Source organism: Temnothorax nylanderi, unplaced genomic scaffold (assembly GCF_030848795.1).
Source record: "Temnothorax nylanderi isolate EJ_2023f unplaced genomic scaffold, tnyl_v1.0 TNYL_tig0236_pilon, whole genome shotgun sequence".
NCBI classification, from domain to species: Eukaryota; Metazoa; Arthropoda; class Insecta; order Hymenoptera; family Formicidae; genus Temnothorax; species Temnothorax nylanderi.
In genome coordinates, this window is record NW_027249298.1 from 247,401 (window position 1) to 270,009 (window position 22,609).

General features: G+C 33.4%; 2 protein-coding genes across 2 annotated transcripts; one reads left to right on the forward strand and one right to left on the reverse strand.

The window, feature by feature from the left end:
* Positions 1–357: 357 nt before the first annotated feature.
* Positions 358–11,884, reverse strand: LOC139779638 (uncharacterized). Its single transcript, XM_071718051.1, has 4 exons — positions 11,666–11,884; positions 10,468–10,517; positions 5,437–5,715; positions 358–3,617 (listed from the first exon to the last, which is right to left on the reverse strand). The coding sequence occupies exons 1-4, from the start codon at positions 11,675–11,677 to the stop codon at positions 2,831–2,833; spliced, it is 1,128 nt and encodes a 375-aa protein (XP_071574152.1). The 5' UTR covers positions 11,678–11,884; the 3' UTR covers positions 358–2,830.
* An 8,308-nt stretch (positions 11,885–20,192) lies between these two features.
* LOC139779641 (uncharacterized) lies at positions 20,193–22,343 on the forward strand. The gene is made up of 3 exons (XM_071718055.1): positions 20,193–20,618; positions 21,705–21,769; positions 21,908–22,343. The coding sequence occupies exons 1-3, from the start codon at positions 20,583–20,585 to the stop codon at positions 22,341–22,343; spliced, it is 537 nt and encodes a 178-aa protein (XP_071574156.1). The 5' UTR covers positions 20,193–20,582.
* Positions 22,344–22,609: the final 266 nt, after the last annotated feature.

The following is a 22,609-nucleotide window of genomic DNA, read 5'->3' on the forward strand; positions in this document are numbered from 1 at the left end:
AATAGATATAAATAAAAAATGAATGTCTTTTTGGATAATTAAGAGCATTCACAACGTTAATTTCAAAGAAGGTATAATTATAGCTTTATCATTAATCTGATAATTAAAATGATATTTCGTTCTGTCAATTTTGGTAATTAAAATATTCGTTTCATAATTAATTAATAATTATAATTATTAATAAATAATTCTAATTTATTGTTTAATTATTAATGTTTTATCAGTTTATCTAATAATTATTGTATCCACACCTAATCAGGAAATGAACAGTCGCTAGACACTCTTTTGCATAAATTACTTCTCAAATCAAAAAATGGTGGAAATAGTGGGACATTAATTATTATTTACGTTTAATAATTTTCTTTATACATCATATATATTTATTTTTTTATACATTGCAAATATATTAATATATAATATTTTATACTTAACTAATCGTCAGATTAGTACACGCAATATACGTGTTATAACGATACGTCGGAATAATGTTCCTCGTCCTTTATTAACGCGGAATCGCATACATGACAAATAACTTAAAAATTATTTGGTTAGTAAAAATAATTGAAATATCTTTGACTAATATGTAATGCTAATTACATATTAGAGACTGTCGCAACGAAATCTTTTATGAATAAATTTATCGTTCTCTCGTAATTTTTTTCATATTTACAGCTTTAGACTCGGCTTTATAATTATACGTATAAATATTTATACGTAATATGCTTTAATAATGTTCTTAAGAATAATAGTAATCTGTCTTATGAGCCTCTAAAATAGTCCTAGTATTCATCATTACATCTATGTAATCTTAAGAATGACATCATCACATACTATTACACGCATAAATCTTAGGTATTTGAAATTGTAACGATGCGCAATGTCATCCACTTCACGTATATGGAATATATCTTTCTAGAACTCTCGTACAATCTTTCAGCCACAGATTCTTTGGTAAATTTAAAATTGAGGCTAAAATAACTTACAATGTAAACTCTCTTACAACTACAATTTAAAATTTCTTAGCAATTAAGTTTTTGAATGCCAGTACTACGCCAGTAGTACCCGAACTGCGACAACCAGTACTGGCGCAGTATTGAGCCGATTGTAAAACCCTATATGAGATTTTGTTAAGTAATAACATTTTATTTTTATTTCCTTATAACGGAAAAATTATTAACATTTTAATTTTTAAACAATCCCATTTTATATGTAAATTTTTATATTTGTGTCTTTTATCTGAGACTGAAAGTTTGTCCAGCGACTGTTACAATTTTTTTCCCGTATTCAAAATTCATAAAATATTTAATAAGTTTACAAAAATTGTAATTTGAAAATATAAAAATGTGAAAAGATGTAATGTGACAAAATATAAAATTAATAATATCCAGACTGTGGTGAAAATTGTCAGTGCTCATACAGACATTATGTTAAATTTCCTTACGTAATATATTATAAATAAAACAATATATATATATATATATATATATATATATATATGAGATAGGCAGATTCGCGACGAAACTTGTTCGAGACATTTAGCATTTTGCAAATACAAATTCACACTTCAATTCTGATCAAAACAAAGAGAAAGTAAAATTAGCTGGAACGTTAAGAAAATTTCCGTAACTTTACACCACTCTCTCATTAATAATCTGATACGATCGTTTGATTTCATTACTGTTATTATAACTTTCATCTTCCTAAAGTTGATTACTGAAACATACTTGATTTACTATAGAACAATATGATTGAGTAGTTAATAAAATGTGGTGCCTTTCAATTACTAGTTCCACATTCAATTAAAATCCTTTAACATTTTAACATTTTAAATTCTTTTAACATGCATGGCCCTAAAGTTATTCTATGTGTATTATTGCATGTTATTTATTTGTTTATAATTTCAAAGACACTGCGTCTTTGAGTATGTGAAACAGATAATTGAGATTTATTAAAATTTGGATTTCATTTACAGTTATTTATAAATGCAGTCTCATTGTCAGATGAATGATGATAAATGAAAAAGAACCTTTCTCTCTCTCCCCCTTTCTCTCCCCCTTCTATCTCCCTCTTTCTCTTTCTCTTCTCTCAAAAATGGAAATGTAATATAAATGTAAAATAATCCTGCAATAATATTTGACATCTTCAGGGCAGGAATTTCTCTATCAATCCACATAACTGTAACTCATAAGTCTAATGATCAGTCAATTTTGCATTAATGTGAATAAAAAAAGTTCTTACATGAGAGAGCGGATAACGATAGTGTTCTAACTCATCAAAATATAGAGACCAATAAGAGATCCTAAATAAGATTTATGTAAATTAGAAACACTCTATCGAGATTCTGACATCACATAACATATTTATGTATGTGTCGTTACCGCACACACTGCGGAATATCTGCATATACATATATGAATAATTGAAACTTCCTAAAGTCTAAATATAATTTCATTATAAACTCGGATATTGACGTCTCAAGAGAGGCGCGCGAAAATAATCTCCACATATTTATACATTCGTGGCAAATATGAGCATACATTATATTTTGCCGTGTCTGCGTTAGAAGAAATTTAATTTAAATTTCTCAAAATTACATGTAATCAGAAGTATCAATGACGTCCGGTGCGCTCGTCTTCACAAAGTGACTTCACGACGTGAAATTCGCCGATTCTTTTGGCTCTTTCAATACAAAGTAAAATAGTGGAGCTACATTATTATAAGTTACGTAAGTAAAAAAATAAATATATTTCTTAAATATTACAAAGAAATGTAACGGCTGAGTGCGCGGTGCGAACCGGGCGGCATTAACACTTCTGCGTGTATTCTTCGTCTACCCATGAGCGCTCGGGACGATCCCCGTGCCAACCGACCCACCCCCATGACCGAACGACAGCTGTTGGTACGGGGTGCCTTGTAAGGTCATCGTTCTGAAGTCGTAGGTCGTGGAATCCCCGTGGTCTTCGCGCACAGCGTAGCCCTGCTTGGGCTGGGCGAAGCTGGCGATCCAATTGCCACCGGCGGTCGGAGCGCCAAAGCTGGCACCTGGTAAACCGGTGATCGGGAAGTTAGCGTGCAGCTGCTGGGGCGCGGAAATCACTCCGGCGAAGTTGGTGCCGGCGGATAACATGCTCGGCCAGGTCTTGGTGAGCTCCTCCAGTTTCTTCTGATACTCGTCCAGGGATACGGTGTCCCGCAGCACGATACCGTCTTTGTTACCGGCGATAGTCGCCGCCGGTATACCCGCCGGCACTAACACAGCCCCCTGTACCCCGGCGATGGCGGAGGGGATGATAGCGGAAGTGGGAGCGGTGGCGGCGTGGGCGTACGCGGCTGGAGACGCGCCCGAGGACAGAGCCTCGGTCTTCGCCAGGGTCTCCTTGGTCTTCTCTATAAGACTACTGAGGGCCTGCTGATTTCTCAGGCTAAGGTCTTTCTCGATCGAGCGGGTGCTGTAATATTTGTTGATGCTGTCTTTTAGACTCCTAGCATCGCTGTCCGAGATGTCCGAGAAGAACGAGTCTGTCTGCGGATTCGTCGCCGATGGCGCGTATTCCTGACCTACCGATGTGAAACTGGTTGGCGGATAATTCGGTTGACGTCCGTAAGCACCGGCGTATCTGAATCGAAAAAAGAAAGGAAGCTGCTTAAATCGTGTTAGGAAAAACTGATCACGAGTGAAAACTTAGTAAATATCGGTATATTAATCGATAAATTGACCGGTATCAGATTAACTGGTATTGGATAATACTGGTTGACCCTTTCGAATATATAGATGTCAATATATATGTATGTAATTTTTATTAGCCATTATAAAACTATCCTTGAAAGTAAAAGTGTTCGTTTGTGAAAAGTAAATTTTAACGAAAGAAACAAGATATCTTTACATGTATTATTATGTTGTAAAAATAATATTATAATTAATTATAGTATAACTAATTCTAATTATACTGTTTTTGTTTTATCAGTTATTTTATAATTAATTCCATTGTACTATTTTTACTATATTATTATACTTTAGGTATACTTTATACTATAATTATAATTAGAATAGCATAATTAGATAATATAGTTAAAAAAATAAAGATAAAATATAATCGTTAAAAAACTTAAATTAAAACAAATTATATTAGGGACTTGAATAAGTTCTCGCTGTTTCCCGATAGATGGCGTTATCTTAGTTTTTTTGAATCAGGCAATACTACAGCCAACTTCATCGTGAACCTCCACCACTAGGCTCGAAATAACGGTATATGTTATTCCGCCGAAGTGTAAACAACATATTTTTTTATTGCGTTAAACATGTCGAATTTCGTGCCAAAAAAAGAATATTTGCGGGGAATTTTACTGCATTACTTTTTTCAAAAAAAATCTGCAGCTAAAGCACATAAAATTCTTGTGGAGACTTACGGCGACTATGCTTTGTCGGAAACAACATGCAGAGATTGGTTTAGACGCTTTAAAAATAATGATTTTGATGTTAAAGATAAAGAACGCTCTGGCGCACCGAAAAAGTTTGAAGACGAAGAATTGGAAGCATTACTCGATGAAGACTCAAGTCAGACGCAAAATAAACTTGCAGAATCATTAGGAGTTGATCACACCACAGTTGCCAAACGTTTAAAAGCATTAGGAATGATTCAAAAGCAAGGAAATTGGGTGCCGTACGAATTGAAGCCGAGAGACGTCGAACGGCGTTTTTTCACGTGTGAACAGTTGCTCCAACGGCATAAAAGGAAAGGTTTTTTGCATCGTATCGTGACTGGCGATGAAAAGTGGATACACTACGATAACCCGAAGCGTAGAAAATCGTGGGGTAAGCCCGGCCATGCACCAACATTGACGGCAAAGCAGAATATCCATGGTTCCAAGCTCATGCTCTGCATTTGGTGGGATCAGCTGGGTGTAATTTATTATGAGCTCCTCAAACCCTACGAAACCATCACGGGAGATCGCTATCGACTACAATTGATGCGTTTGAGGCGAGCATTGAAGGAAAAACGGCCTCAATACGAGGATAGACACGACAAAATAATTTTGCAGCAACAAATGACAACGCTCGGCCACATGTTGCAAAACCGGTCAAAACCTATTTAGAAACGCTCAAATGGGAAGTCCTACCCCACCCGCCGTATTCACCGGACATTGCTCCTTCCGATTACCACTTATTCCGATCGATGACTCATGGCCTGGCTGAGCAGCACTTCCATTCTTATGAAGATGCCAAAAAATGGGTCGATTCGTGGATAATCTCGAAAGATGAGGCGTTCTTTCGACGTGGTATTCACATGCTGCCAGAAAGATGGGAGAAAGTAGTGGCCAGCGATGGACAATACTTTCAATAACAGGTTCTTTACTAATTTTTTAAAATAAAGCATTCATTTTTACGAAAAAACAGCGAGAACTTATTCAAAGTCCTAATATTAAACATAAGATTACCTCTCATGTACAAATGGCAAATTCTTGATGTTATCGTACGGGATGTATCCTTTACCAAAAGATATTGCGTGACGAACGTCTTTGCCGTACGGTACATTCACGTGATTCGTAGGTTCAGGACCATGATCAAAATCATCGCCTCCTTGTGGCAGCCGGAATGGTTTTTTTTTATAGTAGCGACCATAAGGCACACCGTAAGATTTTTTGTAATGACCCGAATGTCGCCATGGCACTGCTGGACTCCGTCTTACGTGTCGAGGCACGATTACCAATACCTTTCTGAAAAGGAAAATAGATGGAGATGGAGATCGAGATTATTTAACGGTTTATATTATATTATTATTTAGTCTATTTGCCAACATTTCAACAAGCATTTCAAAAATTTCTAATTAATGTTACCGAGAATGTTATAAAGAGTGGTATATTTATAAAATCGTCTTAAATCCATATTTTTTTAAATAATAATATAAAAAACAGTTTCGTATTAATATATTAATATATATAAATTCGTATATTTAATGATCGAATTGACAGACGAATTAAAGAAAATCATTTATTTGAATAAAGTAAAACGATTTTTCCTCAAGCTATTCTTAAGGGGTAACGCCACTCTAGAATTTTCAAAAAATCAATTTTTTTTGCTTAAACGATGCTTTAAGGTCTTAGAAATAAGGTACACTTGGTTTCAAAGCTCGGAAAAATCTCTATTATCCCTTTTTCGTAATCCGTCTGCCGGCGCGGAATGCATCTGTGAATGTTAACTGAAACTTTAAACGCGTTTTTCTCGAAATCGCTTTTTTAAAATCGGGCGGAATCAGAACTCGAACACCTTTTATCCGATTGACTTGAAATTTTGAGTGAAACTTTACAATAACATTATCTTTAGAAGTACCTATGGATTTTGCGATAAATTGAACAAAACTTTTTTTATAAACAATTTTGTGCGAAATTTTTAGCGAAAAATGAAACATTTTTTTCCAACATGCACCATTCTTACAAAAAATGATATTTCGCAATTCCCATAGGTACTTCTATAGAAAATCTTATATATTTTTTAAAAATCTTTTAATTTTTATTCCAACTCAGAAATTATAGGAGCTTTGATTCCGCCCGTTGGACGACTTCCGCAAAAAGGCACTTTGGATCAATGGCTCTAGCGCCGCCATTTTGTCAATAAAAAATTAATAAAAATTTTTTTTATACTTTAATATATAGATAATAAATAGAATTAAACCGATTTTCATTTATGATTATTGTATTTCTGAAAAAAATTATCAAAAATTGGCTTTTTATTGGGACTCTAGAGTGGCGTTACCCCTTAAGGATAATCTGAATGGTTTGTCAAAATGCTACGAAGTTGATGAAAATTTAATATCGTATTTTGTATTCTCTTTCAAAGTTCGGGGTCAAATTTCAGATCGATTCACAATTTAGATAAAAAGTTATCAATATTTGAATACTGAGTTTTAACACGTAATCTTATGTTATAGAGAAGTGTAAAAAAACATTTAAAAATGCTACCAATATAGTGATATTTTACACGCAAGCAGGCCATCAACAAACAAAAATATAGCAACAAAATTTAAAACAATTTACAACATAGTTTTAAAGAAATTGCAAAAAAATCAGTGAAATTATTACTCGTGATCGGACTTTCGGCGCGCAGTATAGAATTTTATAATCTTTCACAAATTTCACTTTATTAAGGGGGGAATGTGACGGCCGGAAAAAAAAATGCAATTTTCATGAATTTTTTTTCGCGAGAAATAATAAATTTAATCAAATTGGTTTGTCATTTCTTTAAAGTACATATATTAAATATATTGTAAAAAAAAAATCTTTAAAAAATATTAATATTTGCGCCTTCAGCGCGTGGTGCCTTGAAACTACATTTTCGTAGCTGGGCGGTCGCATATCTCGGTCAATTTTTATTCGAATGACTTGAAATTCGAACAGAATGTTTATAACAAAATTGTCTTCAGTTAAGCGTACGGATTTTTTGAAATATTAATTTTTAACAAAATGGCGCAGTTCTAAAAAAACAATTCGAGATTTAGACGAAAATTTTGCCACTTTTTAAATTGTTATTCAAAAACTAATTGTCCAATCAAAAAAATCGTACGCTTAACTGAAGAAAATTTTGTTATAAACATTCTGTTCAAATTTCAAGTCATTCGGATAAAAATTGACCGAAATATGCGACCGCCCAGCTACGAAAATGTAGTTTCGAGGCACCACACGCTGAAGGCGCAAATATTAATATTTTTTAATAATTTTTTTTTTACAATATATTTAATATATGTACTTTAAAGAAATGACAAACTAATTTGATTAAATTTATTATTTCTCGCAAAAAAAAATCATGAAAATTGCATTTTTTTCCGGCCGTCACAGTGGTTTCCCCCCCTTAAGTTGAATTCAGGGCAAATCACTCTCGAAAGTTTTTTGCCAAGATTTTTTTTAAGAAAAAAATAGTAGTAACAGTTATTTACAGTCACTAAATCTACGTCTTTTACGTTCTATTAGACTTGCCGTAACTATTTATATACATTTTTTTGTCTTTGGATCTCTGGAGAGTTAATATCGGTGTTTTTAATATTTCCATGACTTTTGGTTGGACCAGTACATCCAAAACATCCTTAAGAGAATTATATTAATTTGTATTCACTTAAATAAACCCTGCATGTTCCCCTCGTTGTATTGTAATCGTTTAAACTGTTTACAGATTAAAATATTTTTTACTTCAATAAATTTTTTAAATATAATAAAGTTATGCGTTCCGTATTTTATTCTGTACAGTGTACACTAATCAATATTTCTTAAATATTCTGTATATAAAAGTATGTATAAAAAGTACTGGGACGGCAGTATATCTCGAAAGGATAGAGTTTTCTGACAAAATGTTATATACAAAAGTTGTAGGGTTTAAAAAGATCTATTTACTGATCTTATCAGTATGACTTTGGGTGTCGTCACCAAGGTCAGGACAAGGTCACCTTGAATTTTTTAACCTCCTATTTTTTATGTTATATTCTTGTAGCCCTTGTCGAGACGTTTTCAAAACACTACATATAATAAAGCTTTCTTTCGTTAAGAATTTCTTGACATATTCTAAATTTTGTCATAATATTTTTAATATAATATTTTTAATATAAAATATGGAATATCTCGTAAAATATTCACTTTTCAATGACTTACCTGGATATTTTGATACGTAGAATAATAAAAGAAATCAAATTTTTTTGAAAAAAAAACAGAAAAAAATATTTTAAGAAATTTGATTGTAATTTGTAGACGTATTCAATTTTGCAAAATTGCAAATGTAAAAATTAATATTATTATTCAATTCCTTTCATTATTCTATGTATAAAAGTATCAAAGTAAAATCATCGAAAAGTGAATATTTTACGAGATATTTCATGTTTTATATCATAACAATTAAAAATATCATGACAAAATTTGAAATATCTCCGAAAATTCTTAACGAAAGAGAACTTTATTACAGTGTTTTAAAAACGTTTCGACAAAGGCTACAAAACTATGCAATAAAAAAATGGGGAGTTTTATTTTAAAAAACATCAATCACATTGACCTGGCCTTGAAAATGTCACTCAAGGTCAAGTTCATATTTTTATCATGTGGCCCCCTTCAAACCATGCAACTTTTGTCTGGAACATTTTTCCGTATCTTCCATATTTTTTTAGATATTTGCCTGGGACATTTAAAATGGGACAGCCTGTATAAATTCGTATAGATAAGAAACTAAAGTATATACATATATGGTTAGATTCCGATAACTCTGGCGCCTTAATTTGACGATGATTTCTGGTAGTACTTTTAATGCTGAACAAAAAATTATAGAGGTCTTGTAGGGCTAACTGCTCTGGTTTTCGAGATATACAGTGTTAAAGTTGGTAAAATTTTAGATTAAGGGCGACCTCACCAATTTCAATAACCTTGATATATGTTGTCGATATGAAACGAGGTGCCACATGGGTTTACAACTTTTCACGCGTGGAAAGCCGACGCATGTACTTTGAAGGCACACTATGTGTCTAGTTTAACAATAGTGGAGCCCCACGCAAGGGGGCGGAACCTACTGTCTCCACGCATACACTTTCCACGCGAAACGAGGTGTCACAAGGTGTCACTTTTCAATATCCTAACTATTCTCTGCTATAACAAATTATTTCTGTTACAGATATTAAATATTTTTACACAATGCAACTTTTTATACGAAGCGACGAAAGAAGAAAAAACGGGTTTTTAACTTTTCACGCGAACCGAGGTTCACCCCCACCCCCCCTGCTTGCGGGGGAGGGGCGGTAGCCCCTCCCCCGCCTACGTGTGTACTGTTTATACACACACAATTGAAGTATTATTTAAAAATTCATATTATTTATTTTTAACTTTAACACTGTATATCTTAAAAACCAAAGCGGTTAGCCCTATAAGACCTATATAATTTTTGGTTCAGTGTTAAAAGTACTACCAGAAACCATCGTCAAATTAAGGCGCCAGGGTTATCAGAATCTTGCCACATATATATATAAGAGCTGTACACACACACACACACACACACACACACACACACACACACACACACACACACACACATATTTCTTTTTTTTTCTTTTTATTGTAAGAATTGTAATGTATCGAAATGATACATAGCAATTGACTTGTGAAATTTTAAAATTTCTGAAAAAATTGTCGAGGCAATTCTGAAATACTTTGTCTATTCTCTCTTTTGGATTTCGAGATACGGTGCTATCTTGATATGTTCACTTTGGTCATTTCTTAACTTTCGGGATTTTGACTTTCCGGAACATTGTTTCAATTTTCGCGATTATGATTTTTCGAGACTTTGCATGTCCACCGATTATGTTATTACTTATTACGTATTTTCTATAGTTTTGTAATCTCTATTTTTTTTTAAATGTGAATTTAAGACGGCCTGGCAACTGACCAGTCAACTTTCCTTTATTCCGATATTAATTAGTCTTAATTAAATACGGCACAAATACTCACGCATAAGTAAAAAGAGGTTCGCTAATCGCCAGCAGCAGAATGCAGAGGGCCTGCGAACATTAATTGCTGATTAACATTCCTTTTAACGGTAAACGGAGCATAAACGATGAAGTAAACTGTCTATTAAGTTGACAGGTTTTTTGCACGAAATCACGAAAGAGCTTAGTCGCGTGTAGAAAATTTATTTGTAAGAGTTACACGTACACGTTGAGGCACGCAATTTTGATACGCTACGGTTGTCATTAGTGTTCGGTTTATGGTCGTGAATAGCGTAATTATCTAAACTCGCGGGCCGTTATCGGCCTCGCCTCTTCCTTCGCTTAATCGTACTTTCATTGATAAGTACTGAGACTTTCACATGATGAAAGTTAATCCTGTATATACTTACCGGATTCTTCTGAGTTGCATTCTAGAAATCGGTTCAAATATAAAATTCGATAACTGTTACTTTATTTAATTAAACTGTTAATTACCTTTTTAATTTATAAAGATATATAAACCGATTATTTTGTTTTTCTAGGCTCCTTTTTGAGAATTAATACTCAAAATATATTATCGTTAATTCTGGTTTACAAAATACGAGACACACGTTATAAATGCAATAGTAAGTTGTGAAACATATATATAGTGTAAATTTACGTGATATTATTTATTAAACTAAATTATTAAATTAGCAAAACAAATTGTTGCTCCTCCAAGGATTAATTCGACGTCTTTACTTCTTTTTTTTTTAACGATAAGGAAGGCAGTACGTCATCTTAAATAATTAAATTCATTTCTTATACGTAAAGGCATAAATTAATTTATTTATAATATAACTATTAAAAAACAACTTATTATTTAAATATAAATATAAATCTTAATTAATAGCCTCATTAACAAACGAGATGGACAAATAAATAACAATAATTAAAAAAATGAAAGATGCTCTTTCATAAAATTTACATGTTCAAATTTTTCACTTTTAATTAACTGTCGGATACAATCGTTCTATAGACAATAGCTTCGTCACTTTTCAGATTCCTCTTATATTTCTTTGAGACAAAGACAAGCATATCTAATTTTAAGAACCATTAATCAACAAAAATAGAAGACAAAAAATAAAAAGATACTGCTTCTCGATTGAAGAAAGGCTTAATTGACATCTAAGAAAGTATGGAAATCTTTCAAAACGCGAAGTTGAGAAAATCTGACTCACCGAGCACCGCATACCGCCGGCCCTTGAATTGACACGCCGCTTGCCAAGCCTGATAATGCGTCCCTATATCCGACCCGTCGTCACGTTATCGGTCGTCGGTGTCGCCGAGGCACGGGGTGGCGAAGAGGCGATGCCACCTACTGACCGATCGAAGGCCCGAGAGATGCGATCCGTGTCCGGTCGTGCTCGCCGCCGCGGATGATCCAGATGTATTGCGGCTATCTGCGCTACGCCTCTTCTCTTTTATACAAGATAAAAAGAGCATAGACGCGGTGCATAGTCGCGATCGCCTCCCACCGTGGAAATGTACGAGCGATCGCCGCGTCCGCCGTACCATCGCGCTGAATGGAAATGGAAAACGGGCAGGGTACCGAGAGGGTAAGCCCCGCGCGCGCCGACGGCGGCCTTCGCCGCTAAACGCGGCCGCGGGTGAGCCGTCGAATTTTTGTTTAGGGAGAAATCGACACTTTCTTCGTCGAGCGAGATGAATAGCGTCGACAGCGCGTCGACGTGATGGGCGTATATCTCGCTGCACAATTGGAAAACTTGTGTTAAATTTAACATAAATCACAAACGGTCCACTCGAATTTTTGTATTAATTTAACATAATATGGATGTGTTAAATGGTAACACTGATACTATGTTAATATTTCAACCAAAAAAATATATTATTTTAATCGTAATTTGAAGTTAATTAGGTGTACAATTAACATAACTTTTATGATAAAATTAACACATAAGAAATGTTCTTTTTATATTTTACAAATGTAACTCAAAGAGAGTGTTGATTTTAATACATTTAATAAATACGTACAAATTGTATTACTTTAACATATTTTTTAAAATCATTTTAATAATTTTACACTTTATATTTGTTAAGTTTAGTTAACATAGCAGACATGTGTTAAATTTACACATGAATATGTTGATTATTTAACACAGAAACTTTAACCAGCAGATTTTTTCACAAAAGTATTTACACAAATTTTCCAACTGTGTGTATCCATCATGCGAGAGATGCTGCATCACAGCGGCGAGATTCCTCCCGGCTTTTTTCCCGCCGGGATAACTCGGATGAGCAGAGAGATTGATCCGACAGGTGTATTTCGCGCTTACTATCTCAGTTCTATGAAATGAAAATAGAATACCATTGCGGCTCTGAGCGGGGGGGAGAGGTGAAGAGTTCGCCAAACGAAAGTTAGTAGATAGCGACGGAAAATATCGACGGTAAATAGAAAATTTATAGTAGACAGCGACAAAAAAATTGATAGGATTTATTAGCTATCGTATGTAGCTAAGCCGCCTGGGTGCAGTAGCATTCGCGTTAGTCTTTAATTTACTTGGTTTCTACTTCGTTTCTTGCTTTGCTTATTATTAAATTGTGGCGCATACACGTTCTTCAAAATATCTTTTTCATTACAAATTGTAGGGGAATTGTATTTTAAATAGTTATATGAGAAAAAAATATAATATTATTTGCACACAAATTTGATTTAAATACTTTCTATTAGATAAAAATAAGAAATGATAAGAAGCTTTTATAGAAATAAAATATTATAAAATAAAAATAAATAAATAAAAATGAATAAAGATAAAAAGTAAAATAAAATATGAAAGATATGTGAAATAAAAAGGTAATATTATAAATTTGTCAAATTTTATCTTGAACGAAATTAAATCTTTATTGTTAATTACTATTCTACAGATGACGCGCAAATAAATGCGTGTTAATGAATCTATAAGCCGCACCCAAAGTATGCTTTCCAAAATACGAATAATAAATAACAAGAGAATGTAACTACTCCGGCAATGCGACCTTACGGAAAGTGTTCTACATTTACTGTTATTGCACTTTCGACGCGCGCGATTGATTCTCTGAATATTATATCTAATTTCCAGGAATATTATTTAACATTTTTATTCAAGCAAAAGAAAAACTTTCTTATTTTTTTAGGATAATGCGAACTTTCGCAAAGCAATTGTAATATTTATAAGATATTATTTTCAATCAGTAAATTGTTATTGCAATATAAGAAACAACTTTCCGAATTACAACACAAATATTATGTAAGTAGCGTAAATAAATCATAACAGGATGAAAATCTGCTGTTGTTATACATTGATAATGCATTTATTAAAATTCCTTCACGTATCATATGTATCGCGTAAATAATTAAATCATTAGCGTAATTTGATATAATTAAACATTTTTTCTTCTGTTTGATTATATTAATCGCATTTATAGATTCTTATTTTAGATTTATGTTAATAAATAAAAAATAATTATCGACAATTAAATCGAAAATTATCAGTGCAATCGGAAATTAATTGATCAAACATTTTTTTCTGTTTGATATTAGTTGCATTTATAGATTCTTATTTGAGACTTATATTAATAAATAAAAAATATTTATCGACAATTAAATCGAAAATTAAAATTAATGTAGGTACAATACTATCGTCTGCAAACACTCTACATTCTGTCTTCTGCAGTTTTCAAGAAAATAAAATTCACGAATACATTATAACGATGTTTTCGATATAATTCACCAATTCGTATTCCTATTGTACCGACTGTGTTCTATTTTATGTAATTAAAAATAAAAATTTCACTGACAAGAATAACCACCGATTTCATATTGCAGCCGTTACGGTCCACATACACGAATCCTTTCTCGACGCGCCAAGCGCTGCGCGCCGGGGCGCTGACAATGGCATCGTTAGAGGCACGCATTAATTAGTTCATTTACGCACATACTTTCGTGCACCGAATTCAAGGTCGAATTTCTAACCTCATGCCTTTTTTACAGGAACTGAATAGCATTCTATTTCCTAATCAGTTTTACTATCTCCTTTTTGGAAGATGAAAATCAATCCTTTCAGCAATAAACAAAAACTATCGATAACTTTTTTCCAAGACGTGTATATATTATATGAATTTTTTTAAAATAGTAGCCAAACTTATTTGGACTAAACTAAATTTTCTTAAGTCTACAAAGAAAGAAAGGAATGAAATGAAAAATGTGTAATGACAAAGAGAAAGTTTCTATTCATTCCCAAAGAGATTTTCATTGAAAATATATTACTTATAGTTCAAATTATAGTAAAATCTTGCAATAATTGAACAAAAAAGCACGCTGCGAATTTTTGATTTGTATGATAAATACAACGAGGAATGGATTAAGATTAAATAATTTCTTATGACTGCAATTCTTCACATACAATAGGTCCACGAGTCAGTGCATTCAGAACACGTCTGAAGATGTGTCTAAAGATTAATAACCATTCATAGCATTTTTTAAATCGTTCTTAGTCACGCTTTCGACTAAATGATTTGGTAGTTATCTATTGACATGTATTTTCTATTCTTAGGATATATTATCGTTTTTTCAAAAATCCATAAAGTACTTACGATTTAAATATATAATATTCATATAATGTAGAATATGGTAAATTTATTTTACAGTTTTATCTATAATTAATTTTTCTTTATATTTCATTTTTTCTTATTTTATTCATATTTTAAGATTTTTCTATTTTTGAACATATACTGTGCACTGATGTAATCCGATAGTTTTTTTTAAGTTACAATTTTATATAGAAACTTACAGAAATCATGATTAAATAGCAAAATACTTAAGTATGACTTGATTTCGATATGCCTTAAATTTTCTCTAAAAACGAGATATTTTATCCTTGAAATAAAATTCTGCTAGATACAATTAGTAACCATAATTATTGAGTCAACTGTCAAAATTTGCGGCGGAAATTTTGCAATAAACTCTAATATACCGGAAATTTCACTGCGGAATAAGAAAATCGCGATCTTTCCTTCCGTATAAGTGCTAATGTCTTAAAGCAGAAAATTGCGATGAATAACGCATAAATTGGTCTATTAGGAGATCAAGTGCGCTTTGAAGAGGGAGAGAGAGAGAGACAGACAGAAAGAGAGAAAGGGAGAGAGAAAGAGCATAAAATCCGACAGTGTATACATTAACGTAAATTTCATGTTCTTCTCTTAATGTACCTCATTGCAATTCTATTAGACAAACATCATGTATTTAGCTCTATAAAACGTAGATATACATGCGTAGAAAGTAGAGAAAATTATTCAATATTTTTACGAAAAAATATGTTATAATAATAAATAAATTTAGAATTGCCAGAAAACATGAAATAAAAGCTAGTTTTAAAATTAAATATAAATAATAATTGTTTTATAACAAATTGTCTAATGGACGCAATTATAAGTGACAATACTTTAATGTTTTCAATAATGTTTAAAAGTGATTTATCATGCCTTAATTATAGCTTAAACGAAACTACATTTAAATCATGTTTTCTTCATTTATATATAGACGTATATTACACATTTCTCTTTCATTATTTTATTTTTGTAGGCTTTGCGGAACAACCGCATTCATTATACTCTTATTATTTTGGATATCCTATATACCCGCGAAAATAATTATTACTTCCTGGTAATAGATCGTAAGGCTTCCAATGAGATACTATTGATGAAGGTGAATAACCACTCGTAAGATCGACGAATATATGTTACAATACACTTTCTCAAGTACCGTGTGTTGCATTATTCAATAAACATAAGCATGCTCTGTATAGCACTTTTATAGTCTCTTGTCCTATTTTTATTGCATAATTGAAATCGCAGATGCGAAAAATTAAAGAAATTTATTAAAGAAATGTAATTAATAAGTGCTTACTCTAAATTATTAAAAATTGATGGACGTAATAAAAATGTAAAATAAGTAGACTTTACATTTTTGATATATGAAAGAAAATTGTGTTAAAATATAATTAAAAAGAGATACTAAATGTATAAACTTTGATTTAGAAGAAAATTTGAAAAGATATAAATTTTTTTTATGTATAAAAAGTATATTTTTAAATATTTAGTCTAAAAAAGATAAAAATTTTTATATAATTTGCGCGTTTTATTTCTTACAATTTATGATTTGCTATAGATACATACAAGATGTTTTTTGTACATAAATATCTTTAATTATAATTGATGAAAAATAGCGATTCTATCCAACATCTCATATTATTGCATTTATATGATAGTAATTACAGTCTTGTGTATGTATAAAAATTAGATAAACAAATTACCATTAGTAGAAAAATATGTAACTAAAAATACATCTTAATTTCCATTCATTTTTCTCGGTAGCGCATTTTTATGTCAATCTCTAAAACATTCAGTTTTACCGTTAAAACATCAGTTACCCAATTCTTTTACCCGATTCTTTATTTTTTTACAGTCGTTTTTTTATCTCAATTGTGGTCGAAGTTAACTGACCACACCGTTCAGTGCGCACGAGTGACGTTGAGTGAAACTGATCCAGACCCGAAACGGTGCCACTTGATATTCGTCTAAGCGTCCGATCCGTGACATTTAATTTCCTATAAGGCGACACTCTGTTAACGTATTGAAACGTAACACCCTGTACATTTACTCCGACCCTGGCCGGATTAGATTGGATTCCTTCAGTAGAGAGTTCACTGTCACGGCCTCGCGAGCTGTAAGGAAAAGGATAAGTAAAGCCGTATTCGCGTGTTATTCGTTTTTGTTTTCTCGCTCGAGCACCGACGCGGCGCGGCATACACCGTCATACACGTATAATTTGCTCTTGCGCGCGTTTTACGCGAGAGACACGCCGAGATCGGTTTCCCTTTCTCCCGTGGGCGCGATTTACGAAGGTGAACGCAAATTTCAGAGAGTGAACGGTCGCCGGTCATCGCCTCGCTGGTTCCGTGCGCCTCCGTATTATCAGCTCCGCTCGGCGCGCTTCTTCAGGAAGGGGAAACGGTTCCCTTTCGCTTCCGTAACTTACTAGCCATCGACAGCGCACATTTTCAATATTGCTTCCAACATGTACTGTGTATGATGCGTCTATTTCCTTCGATTTTCTTCTATACTGCTTACATATTTTTATTTTAAAATGTGCATGAATTATATTTATATTATATTTATTCTGATTGATTAAGCTAATTTTTTATTATATGTAAATAACGCGTTCCAGAAAAGCTATATATATCTAAAAGGAGAGTGAAAGGTTTTAAAGAAATTCTTGCAAAATTTTTAAAGTTTTGTGTTTTTTTTCTTTATTATAATATTTTCAAATTTATTCCCTTTGTCTTACCAAAATGTACGCGTCTATTATATTATGAAACAATAGCACACTTCTTGTACATCGTTATACGGTGAATACGGTTTCTATTCATTATAGAAAGTCAGTGTGACATTTTTTTAAAGCAATTTAATAAGAACTAGTGAGAACAGTATGAAAAAAGTAAATTAAGAAAGAAACGCGCTAGAGAAAGTATGGAAGTGGACAAATTGCTAGCAAATCATCTCTATAGCATTTAAAAGAGAAGTTAGTAAAAGCCAATCAATAAATAACCTTATAATTTTATAAATCCTATTTTCATCCACTTATATTTAGCTCATTTATATTTAACTTATTGTTATTCTAATAAATAGCATCATTTATAGCTCTTAAATCCGCGTGATTATATATAAATATTACTGTGATCAATTACAGTAATCATACTTTTTAATTAAAAACCATCTAATTTTAATTGAAATATGATTTTATATTATTTATTTACATTTTTGAAATTTATTAAAAATCCTACAATATAATGCTATAATATAAGGAATAAGTAGAAAATAATTATCAGATCGAAAGAGAAGAGCTGCTTTCGTAAATGCATTTTTTATCAAGCGTTAATCTTAAAAAATGCTACTATGACTTTCACATAAATTTATAATTAATAATAAACTTTCAATTTGCGAGCCCGATATAGCATTATTCCGTTAATTGCTCGGTTTTCGATGATAAACCATACGATTATACGGAGATGTTGATCTGCACATTTGTAGCTTCTTGTATTATGCAAATCTTGCGAAAGTACTGCCCCCTTTGCTTTAAATTAACTTTTGAATACATATATTCAGTTTGGTTGTCACTATATAAAATTTACAGATGAAGCATAATGCAAGTACGATAGTTATCGAATAACTGCTCTGATAAATATTATAATAATTACCAACAGTTACATTTAGATGTGAGACAATTACCGAGGTAGAACAGAAAGTCACAAAAAAGTCAAAACTTTAAAATAATGGTAAAATGGCCAAAAATCGTAATTTTGCGGTCATTTTGACATCATTTTGACTATATTCTGACTTATTGCTGTTCCTACCTGGGTAATCAAAATATTTTTAACATTATCGTGCAGAAAAATTCGCGATGCGTGATGTAATATCTTTGCATAAAATACAAGACGCTGCAATTATGATACACCATAATTTCTAATATTTGTAATTCTAGCATGTAACTATAATATTGCAAATGTATGTATTGGTGTTAGCAGTTTACTGACAGATGGCAGCAATTGCTGAACTTTCAAGTAGAATGTAGACAGACAGAACGTAGGTAGAGTTACTATCTTACCCATCTCTGCAACTTTTCCATAAATGTTAGTTACATTTAAATAATATTCAATCATCTCTCCGTTTCTTTCAAAAAATGCAATTAGGAGATACAAAGAGATATTATTTATTACGCATTAATAACAGACATCTTTAATAAATATTTATATAATATTTATTACACCGTAAGAAAATTTTTGTTTTGTAATTCTAAATATGTCCGAATACTCTGAATATTCAAATACTTCGAATAAAAAATCCCAGTAAGCAAAATATTAGCAACATGGGCGCAGTAAATTTGATCAAAATCTCATATCAAAACTATAGCCATCTGTATTCGCATTAAGCTCGTGCTCTGTCGACAAATCCTCCTGACAGGCAATATGACCAGGCTCTGTCGCATTTTCTGATAACAGTTTGACAAACATCGTCCGATAGAGCAGCTTCTATGTAAAATTTGTTGCTTTTCTAACATCAAAAATTTACTGCAAAATCTGCTCAGAATCTGTCTGCGCAGGTTTGGCTATCTGGGATATTACATCCGAATTTATATATGTCAGATTTATTCAGAATAAATATATATGTAATACATGATTATATATGTATATAAATATTTGCAATCCTATGACAAATTTTTATGATATAGGTAGAATATCCTCAAAACATTCGAACATCTTCATGTAAGATAAGGCTGCGGTCCATTTGATGTACAAATGCTTTGAAGCGTTCTTCTTCACCTTCTTTTTTCACCGGAAGAAAGGAGAAAAGGAATGCTTCGAAGCATTTGTAGCGTGTGAACCGCAGTTACAATAGAATAATGATAGTTGTAACAGATAAGTGGTAACATAATTAGATATAAAATGATTAAAAGGTAAAATGAGAGAAATCTTCCAAGCTTAAATCAGGAGGGATTAGGGAAGGACGCGCCGCACGACTGTTCTTCCTCTCTTGCGCAAGATTAGTGAAACGAACGCAAACTCACGTCCGTCCGCCCGCGTGCACGTGGTACGATCGCAATCTTGATCTTGGCCGTTCACCTGGCTTCTGCCTTTCTTTAGAAGGAGGAACAGCCCACTGCGACGGATCTAATCGAAAACGAGGAAATGATACAAATGCGGCGAGCGTGGCGAGGGAGGAAGGCGAAGTACGCCACCGGCGCGGGCGCGGCGCTTGTTCTCCTCTGTACCCACCGCGATCGAATGATTTTTTGCTTTGAGAATGCCATTAGACGACTCCTTTCACGAGTGGAGCAGCGTACCCGGGTGGTAAAATAATCCCTTTCATTCTTATCCGGCTTCTATCACATGCGTGTATATATAAAGCGGCACGCGTATTCGCGATGGTCGTCAGATCGAGACCGGGCGGTGGAGCAACACGCGTTATCGTGTCTTCGCCTTCGTCACCCTGCGGTCGCGGAAGCGACACTTTTCTCGCCGGTCCTATCCGAAAAACGGAACAATGACAGGACGACGAGACTTGATTCCACGCTTCTTGGTAAGTCTCAAGACGAATTACGATGCGTTTATCGAATTTTGGACCATGACGAAAGTGAGACACTAACGGAAGTGAGACGGTGACAGTCGGTGATGGTTGAGATTTTTGGAGTTCGAATTATTCGGATTATTTTATTTCTACACTTAATCAAGGAGAAAAAATGTAAGAAGTATTTGTTTTATAATTTGCACAATTAAAGAAATTGTAAATAACATTTGTTTCTTTTTTAAGATTTCTTTAATATAAAAATAATGTTTAATTATTATTATAATTATAATTAATAATTATAATTAATAATTATAAATTAATAATTTTTATTGTTTATTGTATTTTCAATCGTGACTTGGTGTTCATAGATTTTCTAATTACTGCTGTTCGGTATATCTTTTGTAAAAAGTTAATTGTTATTGAAATTGCATACTCAAATTATTATGTTACTTAATATTATATGCATATAGAAGGGCGTATTTTTGTTATATATTATTGCTAGTCGACCGTTGCAAACAAATAACTTCTTTTACTTTTTGGTAGTAATACGATTAAAATAAATAGGATTAATTCTGTATATCGCACCCTTAGAAGAATACTGTCACAACTCAAGAAATTTCAATTTTAAGTTAAAAAGTATAGGCACCTAAACTGTTATCTACATGCTATAATAGTGTCACAAGTCTATATGCGAAATCTACCGCACGGGGCAGAAGTGTCGTTATTCTTTTAAACCGGTTATGTCGCGGGGTCATTGGATGAATAGTGTCATAAGTGATTTGACAAGTGAATCACGCCAGATCTCTTCAAGAAACGGTATAAGTTTCATTATAACAAAATATCGTAATTGTAATTGCGTTAATTATCTCACAATTAAAAGAAATTAAATTAAATTTATTTTTACTCTCTCCTGGAAATTGTAAATTTTTGAGTCATGACAGTATTCTTCTAAGGATGCGATGTATAGCTTTATTAACAATCTTTATTAAACAATATCTATTATTTTCAGGATCGCAAATGCCATTTTTCTCTCTAACAATAAGTGACTGTATATCATGACGGTCGTATTTTACTTATTATTATTAATATTATTTTCAGTTGACTCTTCTCTTAGTCGCCGCACTATTTAGCTTAGCCAGCGCCGATGGACACGGGCATCATCAGTAAGTTAAAACCAAACTTATTATATTGGAACGTCTAAATATAATTTCATATCGTGTGATAATAAAATTAATCGTGTATAATTTTCCATCTTTCGAAGCCAAGATCAGAATCTTTAATTTTATCCGCGTCCTTTTTAGCAGTCACGTGATAATCCACGTACCGTACAAAATCAAGACTATCCACCACACGCACACGATTACGAAACACATACACCACGGCCACGGCCACGGCGGCGGCGGCGGTGAGGATAAGTACGAAGTACTCGGGTACACTGTGGGTCATCCTATTGACCTTGGGGGTCACGGCGGCGGCGGCGGCGGTGGCGGCGGTGGCTTCGGTGGCTTTGGTGGTAGCGGCCACGATTTCGGCGGTGGAGGCGGTGGCGGCGGTGGCGGCGGCCACGATTTCGGCGGCGGCGGCGGTGGCGGCGGCGGCGGCGGTGGTCACCTAGAGCTGAGTCACGGTGGCGGTTTCGGCGACGGGGGTGGATTCAGCGGCGGGAGTGGATTCGGCGGCGGAGGTGGATTCGGCGGCGGGAGTGGATTCGGCGGCGGAGACCAGACGGGACATTAGAAGGATCTTCGAGTGAATTACCGATAACTTTTGAGAAACGGTAAAATTAGCTTTAAAGTAATCGACATGGTACCCTTTGAAACGTATGGAATTCTTCCATAACTCCTTTCAGTTCTCATTATTCTGCTAATAATGCTAGTGTTTTGTATATTAGTTCTATCATAGAACAATATAACAAAATGCTGTTTAAGTAGACAGCTAGCGTGTCCAAAATCGGGACATAAGATGGCTTAAAGACATCTTTAAGACAGCTTTAAGACATCTTT

What these genes read in the sequence shown, in the direction of transcription:
- LOC139779638 (XM_071718051.1), bottom strand. An exon ending in GAACCTCTTTTTACTTATGC is followed by an intron (nt 5,716 to 10,467) that starts GTGAGTATTTGT and finishes TTTCCTTTTCAG; the next exon opens with AAAGGTATTGGTAATCGTGC. An exon ending in TTGCCATTTGTACATGAGAG is followed by an intron (nt 3,618 to 5,436) that starts GTAATCTTATGT and finishes TTTTCGATTCAG; the next exon opens with ATACGCCGGTGCTTACGGAC.
- LOC139779641 (XM_071718055.1), top strand. Translation starts at nt 20,583, where the DNA reads ATGACAGGACGACGAGACTTGATTCCACGCTTCTTG. An exon ending in ACTTGATTCCACGCTTCTTG is followed by an intron (nt 20,619 to 21,704) that starts GTAAGTCTCAAG and finishes TATTATTTTCAG; the next exon opens with TTGACTCTTCTCTTAGTCGC. An exon ending in GATGGACACGGGCATCATCA is followed by an intron (nt 21,770 to 21,907) that starts GTAAGTTAAAAC and finishes CGTCCTTTTTAG; the next exon opens with CAGTCACGTGATAATCCACG.